The following is a 24034-nucleotide window of genomic DNA, read 5'->3' on the forward strand; positions in this document are numbered from 1 at the left end:
GTGCTGAGGGGGCCCCCTGCAGCTCGGGTCCCCCCTCACCACGGGGGCTGCTGGGGCTTGCGTTACGCCCCTCGCCCTTCTGTGAGGGCTTGCGTTACGCCCCTGGCCCTTCTGTCTGGCATGAAGGCCGGATAATGCTGGTCCGCATATGCCCAGTCATTTACCAGCAAAGAAACCCACACTTCATTATATTTCACACCATTTTGATTCAGGATGGAAAGGATAAACGTTCAGGACATTGATATTTCTCTTGACTGAATTGATATCTATTTTTGATAAAATTGATGAATAAAACGGCGCAACTAATCGCCAAGATAAACATATTAAGCTCTGTTTATCCTTTCCATCCTGAATCAAAATGGTGTGAAATATAATGAAGTGTGGGTTTCTTTGTTCTTTTCATAAAGTATTTGGGCCCTCACCCCACTTCTGTCCGCATGGGCCATACTCCCTTTTTGAGAAAAACAGTCATTTACCAGCAGCAGATTTGCTGCCCAATAGCAGTTTCAGATTGGGCAAAACCGGCCCCCAGTAACAACAAAAACGGCCCCCATTTTTCTAAAATTGGCCTCCACCCTTCCAGCCCATCAGGGAAACGCCCGATGCCAGCTACGGCCAGTCCTGTCCTGTCCTGTCCTGGGAATACCAAAAAACCTGTGCGTTTGTAGGCATTCATAAAGTATTAGAAGACACCGTCCATCAGGTTCCAACTTACGCGTGGTGGTGTAACATCCACAACAATGGTGTGAGACTACGAGAGGGGACCACTCCAAGAAGAAACTGATTTTACTCATGTAAAAATTAAATAACACCTTCTTATTGGACACCTACTAAATGTATTCATCTGCAAATGCTTATACATGTCATTGCGCCTGAAGAGCAACAGCGGCAAAAATTTCCGCCATGTATACGGAGATTTTCAAATCAGTATTAGAAATTCCGTTTTGTAACTCACAAAACTCTTATTCATTGAAACAGGATTTTAAGCTTCCAAAGGTAAAATCGACTTTGTGTACATCTAAATAATTATTAGGTGTTCAAAAACATATTTAAACGAGGATCAGGTTCCAACATTTTTATTACCCACATAAAATTCAGCACCATATAGCTGACTTTTGCTGAAGTCTAAGTTACGTGAGTCTTTTACTGTTTTATGGTGATCGCGCCCCTCTGCTACCTCCTTTATATGGGTGAAAAACGCGTAGTATATAGTAACGATGGGATGTGAGGAGAATAGAAGTAGGATGAAATCGCCAGAGGTTCAAGTGAAGGATGTTAATCTGAAGTGAATGTGCATAGATGGCTCCAGGAAAATGCGCTTCTGACAACAAAATGAAGATAGATAAGAGAAGGTGAAGATTTATGACACGAACAACGATACGAGGATGCATAAAAGGAGGAACTAACTTGAATCAAGAATGAAAGCTAAAGCGTGTATGTGAGAAATAAGGTCAATATATAAATGTCCTAAAACAATATTAAGAAAGGCTGAAATTGGAGTTGTAGGGAGAATGAATGTTCGATGGTTCCTCTTAGAGTGGTACAGTCAGCTTTGTATACGATTACTGATAGGAATTGCTAAATAGTGGACTGGTTGGGAAGGACAAACACATTCTGTGGTGGTGTATCTGGGATTCACCAAGCTGTCTTTAGAGAAAAGAAATAAGTAGCATTAAAAAACAAGCATTTGCAATGCAATAGATCTCGCATTAACACGAGTATGAGCTATTGACATTACAAATGACAATGCCTTTTATTTTTGTTTTCGTTTATAAAACATAAATAAAAGGCATTGTCATTTACAATGCCAATTGCTTAAACACGTGTAAATGAGAGACCTATTACATTGCAAATGCTTGTTGATGACTTCCACTCGGTTCCTTTTTCATGCAGAAGGCTCCCCAGTGCTGCCTGGTGGGGATGTCTGATTCTCCTCTCATTCATCTGTCCCCCGATGGCTGGGTCCCTTCTGCTGCTGCGCTCTTGTCTCTGTTCATCTGCCCTCTCACATCTTCCTCTTGCATACTCTTCTTCAGGCCAGACCGCTCTCCTAACGTGCAGGGCCCATATGGGTCCCACAAACATCTCTAGGTGTTATCTATTTCACTGCTTCACTAGAAGATCACCACTTCTACTCAACTCTTTTGAATGATTTAATGTGTGTTTCCTCTGCTGACATGTGCTTTGTTACTTTGCCTGATTACCTGATACCCCAGGATGGAGCTATCCCCTGAGCATAGACAGCAGATCAGCACAGATGTCCATTGTGTCTTCGGCTGGTGCAACCACCCAAGCATATCAGGGTGCCACCGGTGGAGCCAACCAGTTGCCCTCCTCGGTCACCCCACTGAGCTCCCATCACTGTAGATTAATGCTTGCCGACCACTCATTTGTGTGGCCCTCTTGCAAGACGCGCTCTTGTCCCATTTAAGTCCTCCCACGGATGGCACTATTAGGTATCCTGTCGCTCTAGGAACAATATATGCTAAGAGAGATACAGCCTGGCACTGGACCTCCCCTGCAGCCCCTTGGTGGAGGCGTTGACAAGAGGCATGGACTGGTGTGGCAAGCAAGAACAAACGATTCACGAAGCAAGGGGCTGCCCCCGCAAATAGGATAAAGTTTGGAAGAAATGGTTGACTACCATGGACTAGAGGATCAGACAAAACCCGAAGTGATGCCCAAAATGTTGGGGGGAACAAAGTGCTGAACCAGACACGGAAATACATTATGGAACGTGGATCCACCTGTAAGTGAATCAACAGCGGGCAGAGCAAATGCGTTGTTTGTAACCTATAAACTCACGATAAAGTGTTTCTATAAACATAAAATTCTCCGTTCATGTGGCGGTGTCATGACAGCTTGCACAATGGTGGCAGTGTTCATCCGTGGGCGCCAGTTGTTTCGGAACCGTGCCACTCTTACTCTCACAAGTGTGTGACCATGGTCCTATCTGGTGAGCACTTGAGTGCCTGAACTAGTGCAGGTGCAGCAGAGAGATCGGCTCAGATCTTTGCTCTTGGTGCATAGGTCATCTACCAACAAGCACTGCGATGACACAAAAGTCCTCTGACAGCTGCCTGTCACCTGAAATGTCCCATGCAACACATATATGCTAAAAGGAAGGGGCACAGCATTGAAACAACAAAAGCACTAGAATGCTGTACCTCTCACATAAGGGAGGAAACCTACCCAGTAATATGAAAGAAGTGAGGGGAAAAGGCTGCTTTTTGGGTCGTTTTATACTTAGATTATAGTTTTTGACGTACGACACAATGCAGTATATTAGGTGCAATATCAAATGTAATAATTGTATGTCCACCTAAATTTGTTTCCTCCCGTTTGCAAAAATGTTTATGATAATAAGATTATAAGATGTTTTGTATAGCTTCCCGCTGATTTAAAACTGAGAGGATGAGTGTTATTCAACATGGAAAGTGATTAATAAGCAATACTTGGTCAGTTTAATAATGAATTACAATTAATGGTACTGTTTTTGTGTATTGAATGTTTTATAGTGTATATATTGTAAATAGTGTTTTGTAAATTGCTTTTATACCTGAAGAAGTCCCAAGAGGGATGAAACGCGTTGGCGGCAAGCAATTGTGTGATGTTTTAAAAGAATAAAGTGCCTCTGAATAAAAGGAATAAATTGACTACAATCAAGTATTGCGACCATCTGTCTTGTTCATCTGGGAAGCTATTTATTAATATATTGTGTTTTTTGTTTAAGTATGATGAACTAGGACATCGATACGTAATATTATTTGTTGTTCCCGGGTGCGGGACCACTCTTGCTTGTGTTGGATAATGGTGGTTTATAATCACCTCTTTTGGGATGTATGTGGGTCACATTTCAGACCCAATGCACAGGAATTTAGTGTAGATTTGATAGGCTCTCACTAATAGCGACGTTTGGTGCTGGATTCTTAAAGCTGTGACCCCTCTCAGTGTTTGTTGCTCTTTGAGGAGTCCCTGCAGCACTCCTGGTGCACCTCCAACCATGTTCTGATAATTCTACAGCGCCCTGAAGCCTTTGGTAGAAGAGTGCCTAATAAATAACAAGCGCGGCCACCCGGCCGCGAAAGTGAAAGTGCTGCAGCGTCCTCTGGACTTCCGGCCTAAGCCTTGCGGTTACGAGCAACATGAGCGAGGAATGCAGTTGCAGTGTCCCGCGAGTGGTGCGCGTGCGCTCGTGTTGCGCATAACCGCAAGCCTTAGGCCGGAACTCCAGAGCGATTCCAAGAGGTCGTTTTACCTAGAGCAGCGCATGCACGCTGCGCTAGGCTCGGCCTAAAAAGGCTACATCTGACGCAATGATCTGGCAATCCACAAGGCCAGATTCATGAAGATGGAAAAAGGGCACATTTAAGATGTGGGTAACGCATTTTTAGAGAGTTGCAGTTTTATATGGTAAATGTTTGCTGGGTGCAAGGCAGTGCCATAAATAGGAAAATCATTGTGGTTGCTGAAGGAAAACATTATGTGAGTGACAAAAACAGTGCTTATAATAGGGTTGTATATCATATCGGGCAACTCATGGCAAGGAAGAGGAACTGAAATCAAGGGCTTCAAGCCCACAAAGAGCTGTTTGGATTTGTTTACATTTTGTATAAAAGGCTAAACAAGGCTTCCTATTTACATTTATAATTTTTTCCTATCACAGTCTGCATCAACAGAGAGGTAACATAGATTTTAAACAGAAGTCGAGTAAATAACAGTGTCAGGAATGGTTTCCTTAGAAATGACTAATGCTAAGAAGCGGTTGATAACGGCAACCTGAACGACTGTAACATAAGTAATTAACATGATGTGGAATCACTATAGTATTTTCAATTGATGGTTAAGCATATTTATATGGACCAATGGTGAGAAATGAAAATGCCAATAAAATCTGTTTAAAAAAAAATCAACAGAGAGGTAACATTAAGTTAAAGAAATTCATGAAAATATTAAATTAGGTTGACAAGACTCTTTTTGAGGGCTTGACTCGTGCTTTGGCTTTTTGGCATATGTGAGCACAAAGTACAAGGTGCTAATGTGACCGTTTTGGTTTGCAGTGCAATTACATTAAATCCTTTGCCTAAAAAATTACGGTTACATATTGGTAAATGAACCATTTTGCATTCATTTTCATACAAACAGACACGGGAGCAAGAACCAGTAGATTTAGAAGTTTGCGCACTGTGCTCATTTGCCAAGAGAATTTTCACTAGTCTTTAGCACACACAACCTTGGCTGCAGGGTATTTCTAACTCTAATAAAAGAAGCAAAAAGAAGCACTTAATATAAAAAAGGGATCCAGTTTTTACTCACTTATTATTTGCATATTGGTCAGGTCCAGCCTTACTTTGCTGAAAGTAGAGAAACCAGCAGCTGTGTAATCTTTTCTACAATGGCAGTCTTCTCTTCTGCTCCCATTGTATGGGCATTCTGTTGGGTTGTTTAACCTAAATCAGAAGAAGAGGTTGCAGGGGTCAAATAATTCGATGCAAAGTACATTATGTATGTAAAGTTAAACGTGGTCTGCAATAGGGAGGCGTATTACGTTTTTAATTTTTAACTTCAGCACTTTGTTTACCAATTTTTGCAAACGTTTGCGTTTCAAGAATGAATTTTAGGTTCAACATTTTTGTTGCAGTTGCAATGTCTTTGAATTCCCCACTGATAAAAGACAGCATCATTCAAATGGTTGGTGTCTTAAAAATGCTTCTTTTATATGTGCATGATTAAACCAAACATTGTTACATGACATTGACGTGGACATTATAGACTTAAAGGTAATGTTTAGACATTGTTGTTCATGATGTTTGTCCGTATCCCTCTTTACTCTAACATTCTTTCTCCCTATTGTGTTCTCTTGCATCATTCCTCCTCCATGATTCCATCTCTCCCCCTTTCCTCAGACTGACCAATCACCATGCTTTATTTCATTTCCAGATATTTTGTTGTACATACATGTTAATTTATCTAAATGTAACCAGCTATTCTTTTCACTCAAAGGATAGTTCATGACCAACATAACTACAGATGTTGGACAGCTTCCACCTGGCGAATGTGTGTGTTTGGCATCAAGTGAGAGCAGACAGTGGTCCAGGAAACCACGTCATGCTCCTCTCCTCGATTCCTCGCGCCCTGGTATGGACACATTTGAATATTTTTAACCAGCCCATGCTAATTAAGTCCACATGCTGGCATACAATTATAAATCACGTGTTAGACTTTAAGAGGGTCACACAGAAACAATTAAAATGTGTCTTGCCCAGGACCATAAAAATCCATAGGATGATACTTGGAAAAGAGAAAAAAGTCAGAAGTACAAATAGGCAGAGAGGGAGAGACATTTAGATAGAGGAATAAAATAGTCAGTGATCAAATAAAGAGAAAGCTGTTTTTCCCATGGGGCCTCTTGGAAGATGTGAGCCCTAGGAAATTGCCCACTTTTCCCATGACTTAAAATGCCTCTTATTTTAACTTTGTATGCAGTCCACGACCTCCAAGGGGAGTTGTTCTGCTTTCAAGGCATCTTCTCTCCATAAAGGACGTACAAAATTAGGGGACAGGTGGTGCTTTAAAATTAAAAGACACTATTCAGTGAATGTGAATGCAGGGATGGCAGTCTCATCACTGACCCTCATCTCTGCATTCGCAGGGAAACACAAATGGCTCGAGAGCTGTGACTCACTGCAAATGAGTATTTTGTGATTCAACTCGTTAGTACATCAGTTGCAACACAAAATCAACTTACGACTGCAAAGCCTAAAAAAGAATCGACTAATTAGCAGCCCCACCATGCAACATAGGATCCACAGTACCCATAAAATGCAATTTTACAAACAGAAATGAGATCCAGTTTACAATGACGTGTGGAATAAGAAGATCTAAGAAGAATCAACATTTTGTTTTAAAAAGCACTGATGGTTTTATACATTTAATTTTTACCTGTAGCCAAACACCTCCGAGAAATTTTCAGCATCACCATTGACAAGAGATACATACTCTAAGGGGCTGTCAGAATGCATACCAGCACAATAAATCTGAAATAATAGTGATAATTAGATTGTGAGATGAATACATACTCCTTTAAGCAGCACATGTTTAAAATATTATCAAACGGAGGAGGTCAAAAGACTCCTGCACAAGAAACAATAGCCTTTTGGAGATTTAATAAGTATCTGCACTTTTCTATTTAAGGCCACATATTTTCTCACCTTATACGTTTTGTGTTAAAATGTTAGGATTTCGGAATATGCAGCATAAAAGTGTCAACAGCTTTTTTCTTTTTTAAGGTAAACATGTGTTTAGTAAATCGTGTGCTTTTTCTTCACCACATACTTTTAGTTGTATGTGAGTGCACGATTTAACTTCAAAGGTCACATTGCAGGCTACATGTGGACACGGAGTTGCCGGCTGTCAGGCTTCTTTTCCACCTTTGGGTGTCAAATTTTACAGGCTGGAAGTCGCTCAATTTTCTTTCCATTCTCCTCTTGGCAACTGAAGGATGTCAGTGGCAGATTAAGTTAAAGCACATGGCATTTCAGTTTCCTCTATATGCTTCGGAAGTGCAAAATGATTCTGAAGTAAGAGTAGCTGGACAGGAGCCTCTGATTTGCTCTAACAACTTTTGACACGCCTCGGGCAGTGCCAGGAGGCTCCTCACAGACCTCTGCTTGCTTTCCCTTCAACTTCGCAGAGTGCTTGTTGGAAGATGGCAGAGAAAAGATGCTCTGTGGATCTAGAGTCGTCCACTCTAATTGTGCCTGTCAGAAAAAAGTAGCCTGTCCAGATGCACTTATTTTCTTGTAGGAAAGTCAGTCTGTGCCTTACGCTCAACATACAATACAATACAATAGGATTTGTAAAGCGCAGCTCATCACCCAAGGGATTACTGTGCAGTGGATAGGAAAGCAATCTGTCTCTCACTGGTGCAGGATGGGGCGGTGCCTCCATCAGAACGTTGGGGATTGCCCAACTTATATTATGGCCCCTCGCCCCCTATTAATGCGAGCAAACTATCACTTTAAAAAAGTGTATGGGGACGTGGCCAAGATGGCGGACGAATGAGACGTGTCTCCAAGTCTCTCCACTCCCTGCCTCAGGCCCATCTGCCCAGTATAGCGCTACCTGCAAGAGCTGTCCACCGGAGTGCCCCGCTTCTCTTGCTCCACCAGTTGAGGCCTCTTGGGAGCGGGGTGAGGATCAACCAGCCAGCAAGGCGGCGTGCCGGAGGGCGTGGAGGCCACCGCACAGAAGGATGCGGTGAGTGTTCACTGGCAACGAGCTGGAACACCTGGTGCAATGGTTCAGCCCTTCTCTGGGTGGGGGTGAGCTGGGACATAATCGAGCAGCAACCGGCCTGACAGAGGGAGAAGCGGGCTCCGACGACATCAGGCCGGGAGAATAAAGAGGAGTGCGGAGGCTGCAGCACCCCCTGGGAGGCGGAGCAGGATGAGGCCGCCCGCATGAGACCGACACTGGTGTAGGCCTGAGGAGAACGCCGGAGCACCTGAGAGGTCGGCCCCTATCAACGAAGGATGGTGAGCCAGTACGGAAGGGGGGATGCCTTCACAATGCCCTAGATATCTGGGTGAAATAAAGAGCCGGAGAGAGGCAGCACGGGGGACCGGTGTGCACTTCCCAGGGAGGTGAGAGACCTTACCTCTCCGACGAGAGACAGTTGAGGCTGCCGGGGAAGGACCTGGGTATACCGAAACCCCCTGATGTGAGCACGATGAGGCCACCTGTTTGAGGAGAGGGTGGGACCAGACTCGAGAAACTACAGGAGCACCCCAGGGTTCGCCCCCCTGCCACGGGGTTCGATGAGCCTGAACTGGGGGAGGGTACTTCCACGCCAAGGAGCCACCGAAGATGCCCTACAATGACTTCAAGGACACAAAGAGGGGTACCACGGACGGCTGACTAACACCCCATAGGGAGGTCATATGTTCCCCGCCGACAACTCCCGGAGGCCATCATTTACTGACAGTCTTTTCGCCCCCCCCCCCCTAATTAACTACCATGCAGCGGCCTAGGGGCCCACGACTAGTCTCTCGTCTACCGGGGTCGGGCCGCTTACCGTCAGATTAGGAGACCACCTGAGAAGGTGGCATGGTACGGGGTCACCCTGGATATAATACCTCGGCGGCTCTTGGGGCTGTGGACACCCAACTGTCCCGAAGCGACACCTCCCAAACAGTGGAAGCTGGTGACATTTTAAAGTGGTGAGGCGTAAGAGTGCCTATACAAATGTGATAGACAAGACAGAGAGAGTATGGAGATAGAAGTGCATGCATAGAATATACTAGCACAAAGCTGTTTGAACACACGACGCACTGTGTGAATGTGTGCAGCTCCTGCTCTGGTCCTGTCCATACACAATCCCCACGTACTCTGCCTGGAGCTCCAAACCTGCGTCAAGACTCTCGGGCTCATGGCGATGAAGGAATTTGTGGGGAATCCAAGTCCTTTCCTTTGACCTATAGGCTCCATGTCAACCAGCCTTGATCTTTATGCCCCAGCGCTGCCTGCCGCCTTAATGCATGCTGCGGTCCCGGCCCAGAGCTGTGTACTCTACACCAATCCTGATGCTGCTGGCGTGAGTGTGGCAACCCCTCTCTGACAATACAGACGCTGCTCCAGCAACGCCAGGATTGGCTTAGCAGGGATACTCGCCAACCATTAGGAGACCGAGGGTTGCAACATTGATCAACCCTCGCTCTCCTATTGCGCAGCCGCCAGCCACAGCAAACACTAGTGCGCATGACTGGGCTGGTTGGAAAAAGTCTCCGACCCAAACCCAACATGCGCACTGCTAGCTGCTGTGCGCTCCGCGCCACCCCTGGCCTGCTGAGTCTGACAATGACATGTCAGTCAGCATGATGCCGGGAGTTAACCTGCTGGCTGCCCCGCCCACCCCCTTCAGAGAGAGCCACTGAGGGAGCTGAGCCTCTGCTAAATGACTGCCTCGGGAGTCGGCGGGCACGGCTTGTGGGTCAATGCCCCAGCGCCCTAATAGATGCACCGCCACTGCTCCCAAATCGACGGAGACACAGCATAACGTCTCGTGGGAGGGCCCTTTGACGCCCAGTGGACACAGGCCACGGCAGGCCCCGCGCTCACCGGTCCCAACAGACTGAGCTAACTAGGGAAGGGGTATTGTGGTTGGTCCCACACACGAAGGCCCTATAGCGCCTAGCTCAGTGTATTCATCAGTTGATGATCCGGAAGGGACCAGCTAAAGAACCTCAAGGAGCACCCATTGAAGCAGAGAAGTCGACACCAAGTGGGAGTACACTACTCAACTACGGGGGGACACATTTTTTCGAAAAGAGACCCTCGGACTCCTGAACTTGCTGGCCAGGTGGGCCTCTGGGACACGCTGTGCCTTCTGGAAATGGCGACTGCGAAAGAAAAGAAAGACCGTACCCTAAAAGACATGCTTCTTAAAAACACAGCGATGTCAATGGCAGAGGGGCCTGCCACTATGAGGCTACCTGAGGAGCCAGTTACCCGCCCCTATTTGGAATCCTTGTTCACAGCACTATGGGAAGATCTCCAGTCCTTCAAGAAGGAATTCACGCAGGAGCTTAAAGAAGCCCGGCGGGACCTGGATGGACTTGGGGAGAGGATCTCTACATGACATTTTAGAGACACTGGAGAACCCATCCACCTTATTACCAGCTTTCCTTAAAGAATTAGAATCGGTTGGCCAGGCAGCTGGTTTCAAAATGAACATTCATAAATCGCAGGCCTTGAGCCTAACTCTTCAGCCACAAATGATAAGACACCCTCAAGTAGAAATTCCCTCTCTGCTGGGCCCCATCACATCTAACTTATCAGGGACTTTAAATTGCCCCCATGATCCCTAAGACAGTCGCTCTTAACTACCGCAACCTGACTCACCAAATACGCAGAGATCTTCACCGTTGGTGACACCACTCTCTCTCTTGGCTGGGGAGAGTAGCGGCTATAAAAATGACAATCCTCCCACCCCTTGATTTTGTATATGTTCCAAGCCCCGCCCAGTAGATCCTCTGCCTCTGTAGGGATATAGCCTATCGCAACTCGCTTGAAGGTGGGCTGGGGGTCCCAGATCTAAAACGATATAATAAGGCAACCCAGTTGAGTATTTGTGTGGAATGGTCCCGGTCAGAATTTGAGAAACACTGGTTGTTCAAGGAAAGGGCCCGCATAGGACAGCCCATATGGTGGATCCCCTTCCTCCCTAAAAAGGCCTGACCTACTAACCTCTACCTGTCCTCTATCACCAAGCCAGCACTAAATGCTTGGGATAAACTAGCGACTCAAAGGGACCTTATTTCTTTCCCTTGCTGAATTACCCCTATAGTTGGGAACCCTGAATTCACACCGGCCCTAAACATCAGTGCATTTCACTGCTGGAACCAACCAAGATGTAGATCAATTGGACATTTGTTCAACAGGCAGATTTAGGGATTCCTGAAAATGAAAGTTGTCATTACTCACAAATGCGCCATTGGGTTATGCAACCGACAGTCTGCCCAGGGACACAACAACACCTCACACCCTATGCACGCTGGCTGTTCTCAACCCCTACGAGCTCATGTTTAATCACACAGTTATATAAATTCCTAGGCCCGCCAAGCACGCCTACTAAAACCGCAGATCAACTCTGATGGGAGACCAAGATGGGGCAGACACTGACACCAATGGAATGGGTCGACATATACTACCACGCTAGGCACACTTCCAGTAATATACCAGAGATTGAAACAGTGACAAAGATTATAACATATTGGTACCTTACCCCAATTATACTTCGCAGGTTCGCACTGCCCAAATCCCCAGATTGCTGACGGCAGTGCAGCCTCCCAGGCACTTTACTACACATTTTATGGGACTGTCCAGAAATAGCGTCATACTGGACAATGGTCCTTAACGATACCGACACCTACTTGGAAACGGAACTCCAGAGATTCCGCGCCTATATCATTCTGGGCCTTCCCAACACCCTTACCTTCCCACTAAAATGCCGTAGAGGCAGGCAGATTGGCCTAGAGCTATTAGCGCCACTGCAGAACATACTGTTGCACTGGGGCACACATCACATCCCGACATACCAAGGGTGGCTACATAGACTGTGGTACATCATGGGAATGGAACGAGTGAACTTAACACTACTGAATCAAAGCACAGCGTTTCACAAGCTACGGACCCTATTTCTGAATCTTCTGACGTCAGAATTCCAAAATCTTGAGTTGGGACATGATCGGGTGGGGGGGCAAGATATAATCGTCACTAGTCAGTTTAAGGCAGCCCGGGTCCAGGGTGGGGAGGGAGGGGGGAGTTCAAGGGGAGTTGGATAAATGTATGTAAAGCTCCCTGTGTTTCACAGGCTATGTCACTTAAGTTTTTTGCTATGATGAAAACTTGTAATAAAGAGATCTAAACCATAAAAAAGTGTATAACTGTTTATATTCTGCCAGCAGCGTGCAGCAGTCAGCCTTTGTCACGGGCCGGCAGTATAATTGAGGCTGAAGGAGGTCCTGAGCCAGTGCAAGCTTGAGGGAGGTGGGGCTTGCTTAACATTATTGACAGACACTTGTTAGAGGCACCTGGGCCGAAGTGCATATTTTGAGTTGGACGGCTGCCTTTATCCGGCCAGCCCGACATGCGCACTAGAAGCCTCCCAGTCGTCTCTCCACCTGCACTTTAGAGGGTGACTCAAAGCTGCAGCCCTTGATCTCAGGGTGAGCCATGAGGTTGCATGCCCTAGCCAATAATGTGCTGCTGTAACAGTAGGAGCAGCGCCTGGATTGGCTTAGAACACATGTGTTAGTTCCCAGGCCGGACCAATGCTCTGTTGTGCGTCTGTGTGTGCACGTGACTGATGCAGCGCAGGGTGGAAGGATGCTGACAATCTCCCATTTTTGTGCCGCACGGACAGAGACAGGCATTGTTGGTTGCGGCTAGTTTTGCTAAGGGCCTACAGAATGCAGATTTGAAGAGAGCTCCCCATCCATAGTAAGTAATTTTGAAATAATTGCCTGGTTTCCTAGCCACTTCGTACGCTGACAAGTTCTCAGTAAATGCCTGTTGTGTATTCCACCAGCATCCGTGGTTCTCGACGTGCAAGCCCTCTCACGGCCAAAGTCACTCACTCTCCACCCCCACCACCACATCACCCAAGGGACGACCTCCAGCATTAAATGTAAAATACTGTATTATGCTTTTGGTCTGTATTCACATGCTGCACTGCTGCATGTGGTAGACCCAGGGCTTTAAGTGTGCCGGGTCAGACCGGTGCAGAGCACCGGCAGTTTTTTAAAAGGGGCCTCGAAACTGGTCTCTATCGGGCTCTGTTTTGTGCCTGGGACAGATGGTCCATTTTTTTCCTGGCTGCAGTGACAGCAGGCACATCGGTGTGCGCGTGGTCACACTGCTCACTTCTCACGAGTGGAGAAGTTACAGCATGACGTCATGCCAGCTGAGCGTTGTACGGGAAGGGAAATTCTTTAAAGAGAGTCAATTTCTCTCTAGATTCCCTTTCTCTTTTTGAAACTCAGGAGCAGCAACATTGTTGTGGTGTCACCATGGCTTTAGGTGGAAGCTTTATTCAATATTATATACTAGCCATAGTTTCTGCTTATTAATCTTATGCAACTAACAACGATTGACAAAGCCAATAGTCCTGACTTCTTGTAGGTATGATGTTACTTGTTGTATCATATATCTGGATGCAATGACAGAAACAGCTAAGGAATATCAAAAAAGGGAGTGAAGAGGTGGTGCGACAAGGCACCGCGGTGGGCTAATCCTCCTCTTATGAAAGCATAAATAATCAACAGAGACCACCTGAAACAAAAATTCAGTATATATTCCGATGGTGTTGGAATACACTCAGTGTGTTAAAATACCCCTCACACACCAAAAGGGCCCTTGGTGTCATGCTTCATCATCGGGGTCTTCCCGCCCCCGCTGCGGGACGGGGCAGTGCTGCGACAAGCGGCTACGCCGGAGCACCTTTTTATTGTGAGTACTATGTGAGTGATGATGGAGTGAGTGTCAGTGGGGTCAGGAGTGATAACAGTGAAATTAAAAGATACCTGGCCTGGTGTTTAGAAAAAATTATTTAATAGGCACTGGCTGGTATCGTTAAAAGGGGTGAGGCGGAGGGCAAGAACGGGTTACTAGTCTTGCTCTCCTGTGTGGGTCAACATGTTTCGGGGCGACATGCCCCTTCGTCAGGACCGGGTATATAGATCCCCCTGTCACTCACTAATGCGCTCCCACAGATAGAGAGTAGTTGTGTTAGATCAATGTGTATAAATTAACTTAATAGATACACGTGTAAAAAGCTAGGTCAGTAATACTGATAATATAAGCCTGAAAGGAAAAGAACACAGGATTTTAGAAGGAGCGCGGATCCCAATGCGCTTTACTAGTAAATACCTGTAAGGAGAGAAAATACAAAGAATGGGGAGGAAACACACTTAGGCTGTTTACATGGCACGCCAAAGATTTCTTGGGGGGACCAGGTTTGCCGAATATGAAAAGAGAAAAAATATAAACAAATGGGGGAGAGAGAATCCTGGGCGTATTGACTGGCAAGCCAAGGATTTTGAGCGAAGGCAATGTTGCAACAAAGGGTGACAATGGAAAAAATAGACACACATATATATACACACAACAATATAGAGTATTAGAACTTAGCAGTGAGATGCCTATTCAACCAAGATACATACTTTTTGAATGAGGAGACAGTGCCCCATGAGCCAAGCTGGGCGAAGGGTACAAAGGGTCCAGCTGTGGGGAGGAATGGAAAAAAGGCAGAGATAGTAACGCCAGGAACTGGATTAGCTACTTTTCACTAAATCGATTAGGGTGGTGTATTCCAGGTCAGGACTGTCGGCTATGCCGTACTTACTCAACCCCCACACCTCAGTGCTTCCTCCTTCGTCAGTGGCTTCCGTGGTAATGGTAAGCCTGGGCGGGGCGGGTCTCTTATAGTCTGGCAGAGGCTTGTTAAATGAGCCCTAATTGATTAACTCGATACCGATGTGAGCGTTAGGTCGAGTAGTTAGGGCTAGTGACCAGGGCGGCCATTATTAAATGTCCGTGGTATGCTGGGCGGAGGTAGATGTCTGCAAGGTTCTGTATGCCTTGCTCTCAAGGTAGGTAGTGGGGGGCGGAGGGTGCCGATAAGATAGGAAGGGTACACCCTTGGTCCGCTCGGGTGCGAGTATTGGCGTCTATGCAGACTGGTGCGCATGCGCGGTGATGTGTGTTCACTACGCGCATGCGCGGTGGTGCTGCGTTCAAAGACTCGGTCCGCGCATGCGCGGGGGAGAGGTGTTCTACTGCACTGCTCGCCAGGAACCAAGCAGGCGAGCATCAGAAACCAAGTAATTGTTATTGATACAGTGGAACATGGGAATTATCATGTGTCTATGCATTATTCTTACACAAGTCAAAATACATATTTACTGGTCATGCTCCACTTAATATTCAGTGGGTTGGAAAAGGTGGCCGCTCTGGTTGGATAGCAGCTGTTCAGAGGGAATACCTCTGATTTTTTCTCATGTAGCACACAATTAAAAAGGTAACAGTACATATTTACAAGTCATGCAGGCCAGCACCAGCTTGCAGGTTACTATGATTGCTGGTAAGAGAAGGTGGTGATCTATTTTCAATTTGATACTGTATCACGAACAGTAACCAGGCGTCGGTTTTATCATGCCTTAAATTGCGACCACGGAATATCATCGTTTAATCCTGTAAGGTGTGTGCCCAAGCGATAGACCCAACGTTGCTCTTTTGCCAGAAGGTCCTTGTCATTCCCATAGGCCTCTATGACTGTCCATTTCAGTTCATCTACACTGTGACCCATTGTGGCATAGTGGGTGGCCATTCTTGTTGTAGTTTTTTTGCAACGTACGTTGCTGCGATGTTCGCCCATTCGTATCTTGACCGGCCTTGTGGTCATGCCAACATATTCTTTCTTACAAGGGCAAGTGATCAAATAGACCAAGTTCCGGCTGTTGCAGTTGGTAAAGGAACGTTGTTCCCATGTGGACTTGTTGGAAAAAGTTATATTATGACTTTTTCTTGTGTATTGACAAGATGTGCATGAGCCACACGGGTGGTGCCCTCCAATAGTTGAGATAGCAGAGGGTCTCTCATTGGTGAGTTGTTTTGGTCTCGTGTGGACCAGCAGATCCTTCAAGTTCTTACCTCGCCTGTGTGCAAACATGGGTTTAGGGAAATCTAGCTTCCCGCAATTTAGAATATTCCAGTGTCTATTCACAATTTTAGTGATCTGGTTCGAATTGGTGTTGTACGTTGTGACACAGATAGGGCGTTGGTCTTGTTCTTTTTCTACTGTAGGTTCCAATAGGGCATCTCTGTTGTTATTCCGAGCTCTCTTAAAACCCTTGTTGACTACCTTACTTGGATAGTTCCTGTTACTGAGCTTAGTTTTCAAGTCAGCTGCTTGGGTTTTAAAGTCTTCGATAGCGCTGCAATTACGCCTAAGGCGGAGGAACTGTCCGTAGGGTAAATTGTCGCGTAGATGTCGTGGATGGAAACTACTATATAGCAACAGGCTGTTTTTAGCCGTGGGCTTGAAGTGAGTACATGTCTCTAGATTGCCATTAGAGGGGTAGATATTCAGATCAAGAAAAACTAGGTTTTCATTTGAGGCTGTGTGGGTAAACTTGAGGAACCGATCTTGTTGGTTAAGCCAAGTCATGAATTGGACCACAGAGTCTTGATCGCCCCTCCAGATGACTAACACGTCATCTATATATCTTTTCCATGCGACCACATGGTTCTTATAGGGGTTCTGGTCGTTCAGGATTCTGGTGGCTTCGAGATGGTGCACATAGAGCCCTGCTAGGCTCGGCGCACAGGTGCTGCCCATGCTCGTGCCGTGTCTTTGTAGATAGTATGTGTTTTCATACATGAAGAAATTCTTTTTCAGGGTCATGGAGATGCATTCTAGGACCACTTGTCTCGGAGTGTGGTACATCCAAGGAGTTGAGAAAAGAACTTCCTCAATTATTTCAAGAGTCTCTTGGTGGGGGAGACTCGTGTACAGACTCTCTACATCAAGTCCCAAGAGGAGGTCCTGTTCGGGGTCAAAAGGTATCTCTTTAACCAACTGTAGGACTGCTTTCGTGTCCTTTAGATAGGTACTGGTCTTCTGTACTATCGGTCTAAGGAAGGCATCCGCAAATTTAGACAGAGGTTCAAGGTCTGATTGTATTCCGGATACTATAGGGCGCCCAGGTGGATATGGGGCGTCCTTGTGAATCTTGGGGATGGTGTAGAAATAAGGAGTTTTCGGATTCTTTTGAATCAGAAAATCACTCTCTTGTTTCGTTAGCCAGTCGTGTGCCATTGCTTCTTCAATCATTATGAGGATACAGATCCTGACTTCTTCAGTCGGGTCTTCCCTTAGTATTTGGTAATTGCGTCTGTCCTCAAGTAGTTTCCTGCACTCCCTATCATAGTTGGTATATGTTTGTATCACCGTCGCTCCGCCCTTGTCGGCAGGCTTAATTACAATAGTTTCATTATTTGACAGTTCATGCAGGGCCGTTCTCTCAGCTGTGGAGGTGTTGTTAAAGACATCCCCACCGTCAGTGGTTAGCTTCTCCAGATCTGCCATAACTGCCTTTTCAAAAGTTAACAGTTCAACTGGTAACATAGAGTCTAGAGGTGTGAAAGAGGATTTGTTTTTTAGGCCTGTATCTGTTGGGACATTCGTTTCATTGTTTGAGTCCTGAAAAAAAGCTTTTAGCTTAAGTTTTCGCGTAAACTCTTTCATTTCTTGGCAGAGTTTGAATTTATCCATTTTGTGTGTGGGAACGAAACCCAAGCCCTTACTTAGGACACTCTCCTGAGCTTCCGTTAGTAGGTGGTCAGACAAGTTTACTACTAAGTTCCTCGACTGGTTGATGCTGTTTGACTCCGGGTTGATACCCCTAGGGGTGTGGCTGGCTGTTGATTCCAGTGTACCTGTGTACCTTTCCGATTGCGGCCCTTTCTTGTTCCTTGGCGCTGGCCTAAAAAAGGCGGCTGGCCATAGTGGTTGAAAGGGGGCATTTGTTGGTCCCACGGTGGGAATTGGTTCCCCATGAAGACAGGCCCTGGTGGGTATTGCATGAAACCGGGTGGGCCTTGCATGAAGGGAGGTGGTCCTTGATATGGGCCCCAACCTCTCCCACCTCGTGGGTAGCCTCTGCCAGAGAATTGTGTACCACCTCGTGTACTCTGGTTGCTGTTCCTACTGGAGTTGGATCCGTTAGAACTAGTGTCCGACATGTCAGTGTCCTGGTCATTGTTCTGATTTTTGGACACATGATCTTTTTTAATGTAGGGGTAAATACGTTCATGCGTGAAGTTCTCTGTGTCTTTTTTGTGTTTTTTATATTTGTTCTTTTTGAGGGTGCATTCAAATTCAGTAATTTCTTGATTTAGTTCCTCCAGTCTTTTTTTCAGAGCGGTTGGGGATAGGTAGCTCTTTATTTTCACTTCTAACTGGGTTATCTCTATTTTGAGTTCTTGTGTTAATTTGGTTGCTGTTTTTACTATCAGGACTAGCCAGTCCCTAGTACACTTCCAGCTTATCAGAGACCAGTCCCTCTTGAATTCCAAATCATGCGTGAAGATAAATGGTTCATTTTTCACTATTAGGCCAGGGGGGGCCGTTTTTGATTTCAAATACTCGGACATGAGAAGCCCATGTAGAGCTGTCTTTATTTGCGTTCTCCTAAGGGCTGCCAACTCGTCCCAGTCACCTTCATTGATGCCCGGTTCAGTGTTGCTCAGCCCTTCGAATGGGCGTAGGTTTGCTAGGATCCTATCGACCTCCTCATCGTCAAATGCGAGGCCTCCAGCTTCCTCCATCGAGGCTAGTAAGAAGTGTGTATGTTGGATGTGTGTGCGTAGAAGATTGGGACTATGTGTGTAGGGAAAAGAAAAGAAAGAGAGAAGTAGAAAGTACCGAGTTGGTTGTTCTACTAAGGTCCAGAAATTCTGGTAGGCTCTAAATGGAGCGAAAAAACTCCCACAGCTGCGCGCTGTCTCAAGACTAAGGAATATCAAAAAAGGGAGTGAAGAGGTGGTGCGACAAGGCACCGCGGTGGGCTAATCCTCCTCTTATGAAAGCATAAATAATCAACAGAGACCACCTGAAACAAAAATTCAGTATATATTCCGATGGTGTTGGAATACACTCAGTGTGTTAAAATACCCCTCACACACCAAAAGGGCCCTTGGTGTCATGCTTCATCATCGGGGTCTTCCCGCCCCCGCTGCGGGACGGGGCAGTGCTGCGACAAGCGGCTACGCCGGAGCACCTTTTTATTGTGAGTACTATGTGAGTGATGATGGAGTGAGTGTCAGTGGGGTCAGGAGTGATAACAGTGAAAATAAAAGATACCTGGCCTGGTGTTTAGAAAAAATTATTTAATAGGCACTGGCTGGTATCGTTAAAAGGGGTGAGGCGGAGGGCAAGAACGGGTTACTAGTCTTGCTCCGGCGTAGCCGCTTGTCGCAGCACTGCCCCGTCCCGCAGCGGGGGCGGGAAGACCCCGATGATGAAGCATGACATCTTGTTTCAGGTGGTCTCTGTTGATTATTTATGCTTTCATAAGAGGAGGATTAGCCCACCGCGGTGCCTTGTCGCACCACCTCTTCACTCCCTTTTTTGATATTCCTTAGTCTTGAGACAGCGCGCAGCTGTGGGAGTTTTTTCGCTCCATTTAGAGCCTACCAGAATTTCTGGACCTTAGTAGAACAACCAACTCGGTACTTTTGTTGAAAGTTGGACTGAGACCGTCAACATTATCGGCGCCCTCTTGCTCTCCTTAACCTTTTTGTGCGCGTAAAACGGCCGCCATTTTGAACACCATGGCTTCCCTGCTCCCGCCGAGAGCCAGCGCGCCTCTCTCCCACTCCTAGCTTCGCCGGCATCCCCCGCATACTGACAACCCCCCTGCCTGCACCTGCCGCGAATCATAAAACCCCTCTTCAGCGCTGCTCTGCGCCAGGCCCTCGTCCTGTTCCCAGCGCGACACCTCCCTTCTTCCCATTTATGATCCCCGGCCCTTTGATGCAAACCCCTTTTCCCCGTGTGCCCGTTTGTCTTCCTCGTTCCCAGGCCGACACCCAGCTCTGCCGATACTGTTCCTTGCCCCTCCCCGTGCAATAGAAAGTTTCCCCCCAGCAAGGGTTCCCCGGGTTGATCAAAGCCCCCCGCCCTACGAGATCCGATCAAACCCCACACACTCCGTGAATCGGCGGAATATCCAGCTGCGCGATGATCATCACCTGTTGTGAACGGGGCGGGGACTCCCACTGTAACCTTGCGTGGGAACGGGCTGGGAAGGGGGGATTCGGAGGATGTCTTTCCGTACATCAAAGTATCGACGAGAATGTGTTACATGCAATAAAAAGATAAACTTGTGTATAAGAGGCCAGGCCTCAGGGATGCAGTTAGAGCACCTCAGAACGATACCTTCTGCCCGTTTTGTTGTGTTCTCCTCCGGAGAGAATAAAAACCTTGTTTCCTGCCTTCCAGTCTCCAGCGCCTGCCTCTTCAATAGTTTAACTTCTTTGTGGGTTCAAGAGGCGACACCGCCGGGCAAATACTTAAGGATCTTATATTCTGGTTGGTAGTGCCCCCCAATTATTTTCTACAATTGGCGTCCCAAGCGTGGGGCCCATCAGCGACCCATGGATCCAGTGGGAGAGGTCCTGACGACAAAGTGAACGACTGCAACGATCGGGAACGCGTCTGTCCGATAGACCCTCGTCTGACAGCCGATCATCCGAACTTCACTGGTTCCGAACAGACCTCTCTCGAGTGATCTACGGTCCTGACTGGGAACCATCAGGAGTGCCGCGAGGATAACGGAGAAGAGAGGACGATCGGGCGCTGGATTCGGAAGACAGGAAACTGTCCATGCGGTCCGGGTAAGGTCGTGTAACCACGACAAGTCGCGAAATAATTGCTTGATTGCTTGTTTGTTTAAAAATACTAGTATTGCTCTTTTTATTTATTTGGAGATTCACTGTCTGCAAACGGAGAAACAACGGGCTCTCTCTTTGCAAGCAGTGGAGGATAGGTAGGGCAACAGCCGTGCTTATTTTTTCTCCCCCACTCAATAATCACTTGAAACTGAACTGTTGTTCGCAAAACTATTGTTTCCTGGAGATTCCCTGTCTGCAAACAGGGAAGAGACCACCCTTTTTGCAGATAGTGAAAAGGGTAGGTAACGCAGATCTTTGCGGACCTGCTCATTCTCCCCATTGTTATTTATTGGTCTTTTGTTATTTTGATCCATGAGGTATTCACTGCCTGCAAACAACGTAGAATAGAAATATTCTGTCCAGTCTTTGCACCTAGTGATAAGATAGGCAGTGCTGACTTTTTAGTCCCTCGTTACGAGCCGTCATGTCTGTCTTCTCCCCACTGATTAGTAGCCTGTTTAGCCCGGACCGCCTATTAGAGATGGACCATCCAGCCCCACTGGAAGGCACCCCTAATAAGGACATGTTCATGAAGCATGGATTGACCGCTATAGCCTATAGTAAACTATGGCATAAATATACAAAAAAGGGTCAAGAAAGTCAATGGCCCCTGATAGGATCCTTCGATGATGATAAAATAAAAACGCTAGAAACTGCCCTGGGTAAAAACAAGACAACACCTACTATGCTTGACAGCTTCGGCATGTGGCGAAAAGAAACTGAACAACGTAAAAAGAAAACTGAGAGTAGGTTGGAAAAAGAGCTGCGAAAAGCAGCCCACCTAGCTGCTCAGAAACTAGAAAAAGAGATAAAAGAAAGAGAGAAAGCTAAACAGAAACTAGAAATGGAAACGCCAAGCCAGTGTCCGGTTAGAACCCCCTCCATGCTCTACCCTGATTTACCCTCGAAACGACAAGCCAATGAGGACCTGCTGTTAGGTCCTCCTATCATCTACATGCCCCCTCCATATGCCCCTTCTCAACCCGTGGCGCAGCACGCGCCACCCCCAGGTACAAACGAAGGTACCGCCACAGCGTCGGCCCCAATGGCCTCTGTGCCAGCCGAACCCCTTGTATTAAAACCCACATCAACAACAACGTTAGACGACCATGAGACTCGAGGGGCTGGCCCTGCAAGAACAAACAGACTAGACAAAGATGAGCGAGCGGGGATCGACAAAATAGCAAGGACACTGGTAGAAAGGAAGGATGATGAAGAGTACATCACAGATATGTTCAGCTCGTATACAGGGAGTCACAGACGGCATTTTACCGTACGACTGTGTTATCATGTCTTGAATGCATACGAGGACCGATATCGAGACAAAGGTCCCGAGAGCCTAAGGACTCTGTACCGGAAGGTCGATATCGGGGATGAGGGCGAGTGTGATGTGTCGGACCTCCTTACGCGTACGCTTGAGGTTTTCCGCCACCTCACTGAACGAAAGCCGGGAGCTAAATCCGCAGCCCCCGTAGTGACCGAACCACCAACCGAGCAATCTAACACCATGATGCCGATACGTGAGGCTGCCCCTTACTGGGTTCCTCCTCGGGGTACAGGGACTCACGATGATGCAAACAACCAAGATGCGAAGGGAAGGGTAGTATACAACTGGGTCTACCAGCCATGGGACCGGCAAGAGATACTGACATTCCGGAAATCTCTACCCGACCTACGTAAAAACCCCACTGCCTTCTATACTGAATTGGGTACAGCCCTGGGTTCAACGATCATGACCCTGGCTGACATCGACTTGTTCTTCGGGTTATGTCTACCAGCTGATGTGTGGAAGCAAATCCGGAAAGTCGACCACCTTGAGCTGTTTGGACATACCTGGTCACAACTCGATGACCTGGACAAACAACGGGGACCAGGACAAAAGCCGTTGAAATCCATTCTAGACCTCCCAGATAAAATCGTAGAGAAATTAAAAACCCTAATCCCAGAAAAGAAAGTGGACTGGTCGATAGTAACAGCCTGTCGCCAAAAACCCCAGGAGGATGTATCGGAATACTTCTCCCGGTTTGAAACGGTGTTCTCCGATTACAGCGGCCAGGACATGACCACTGCAACCGGACACCATCTGTTTGTCCAGAATTATGTTAAGGGCCTATCATCGGAAATCTCCCAGAAACTACAGGCCAGCGAGAGTAGTTGGGCAGCCTCCAAACCTACAGCAATTCTCCAAATGGCCCAATATTATGAGCATCAGAAAAATGAAAACGATAGGGCGACAGAGAAAAAGAAGAAGGACTTAAAAGAGAGGGTGATGATTGCCAAACTGCAAGGGGTGACTATAGGACGAGACCAATACCGGGGACACTACCAGACAAACGTCCCTAAGACTACATTTCCCCAGGACCGCACTGTGACTTCCTACAGTGGACGCACAGACCTTAGAGAAGACCAGTGCGCTTTCTGCAAAGGGACTGGCCATTGGAAATCCCAGTGCCCAGTTCTTCTGGAAATGATCAGAAACAAAGACCCCAGGGATGTAGCAAACGGACCGAGACCTAAGGGACAACAACGAGGGCCCCCAAATGACGCAACTAATGACAGATCAAACAGACCAAATACGTTCGACCGACCCAGGCAGAACCAATATCAACAATCTGACTATGATGACACTCACACCTTCGCATAGGACAGCCAAGGGCGAGGGAGGGATCCAGTCGAGCTCTATGTTGACCAGCAGGGCCCTTACGTCACTGCTAAGGTCCTGGGTACCAAGTCTCCATTTCTGGTAGACACTGGCGCAACACGTAGTGCGTTATCTAAACGACTGATTCCAAGGGCACCCTTGTCTGGCTCACTCATAACATCGACAGGTTTCGATGGAACGCCCTCCACCAACCCTTTGTCTGCCCCGATTCTCTTTGACGTAGAAAACAACACCACCGACACCACGTTCTTGCTTTCCTCCAATAGCCCTGACGCCATTATGGGACTTGACTTACTGAAACACTTCCGAGCGACGATTAGGTGTTCTCAAGATGGAGTTCGAGTGTTTCTTTAC

At 46.9% G+C, this 24034-nt stretch overlaps 1 protein-coding gene across 1 annotated transcript in view; it reads right to left on the reverse strand.

The window, feature by feature from the left end:
• ADAMTS9 (ADAM metallopeptidase with thrombospondin type 1 motif 9) overlaps window positions 1-24034 on the reverse strand; it is a 934075-nt gene that overhangs the window by 54960 nt on the left and 855081 nt on the right. Inside the window, 2 exon segments of the mRNA XM_078661546.1 lie at window positions 5317-5450; window positions 6943-7037. Of these exon segments, the coding sequence (XP_078517672.1) occupies window positions 5317-5450; window positions 6943-7037 (229 nt within the window).

Source organism: Lissotriton helveticus, chromosome 9 (assembly GCF_964261635.1).
Source record: "Lissotriton helveticus chromosome 9, aLisHel1.1, whole genome shotgun sequence".
NCBI lineage: Eukaryota > Metazoa > Chordata > Amphibia > Caudata > Salamandridae > Lissotriton > Lissotriton helveticus.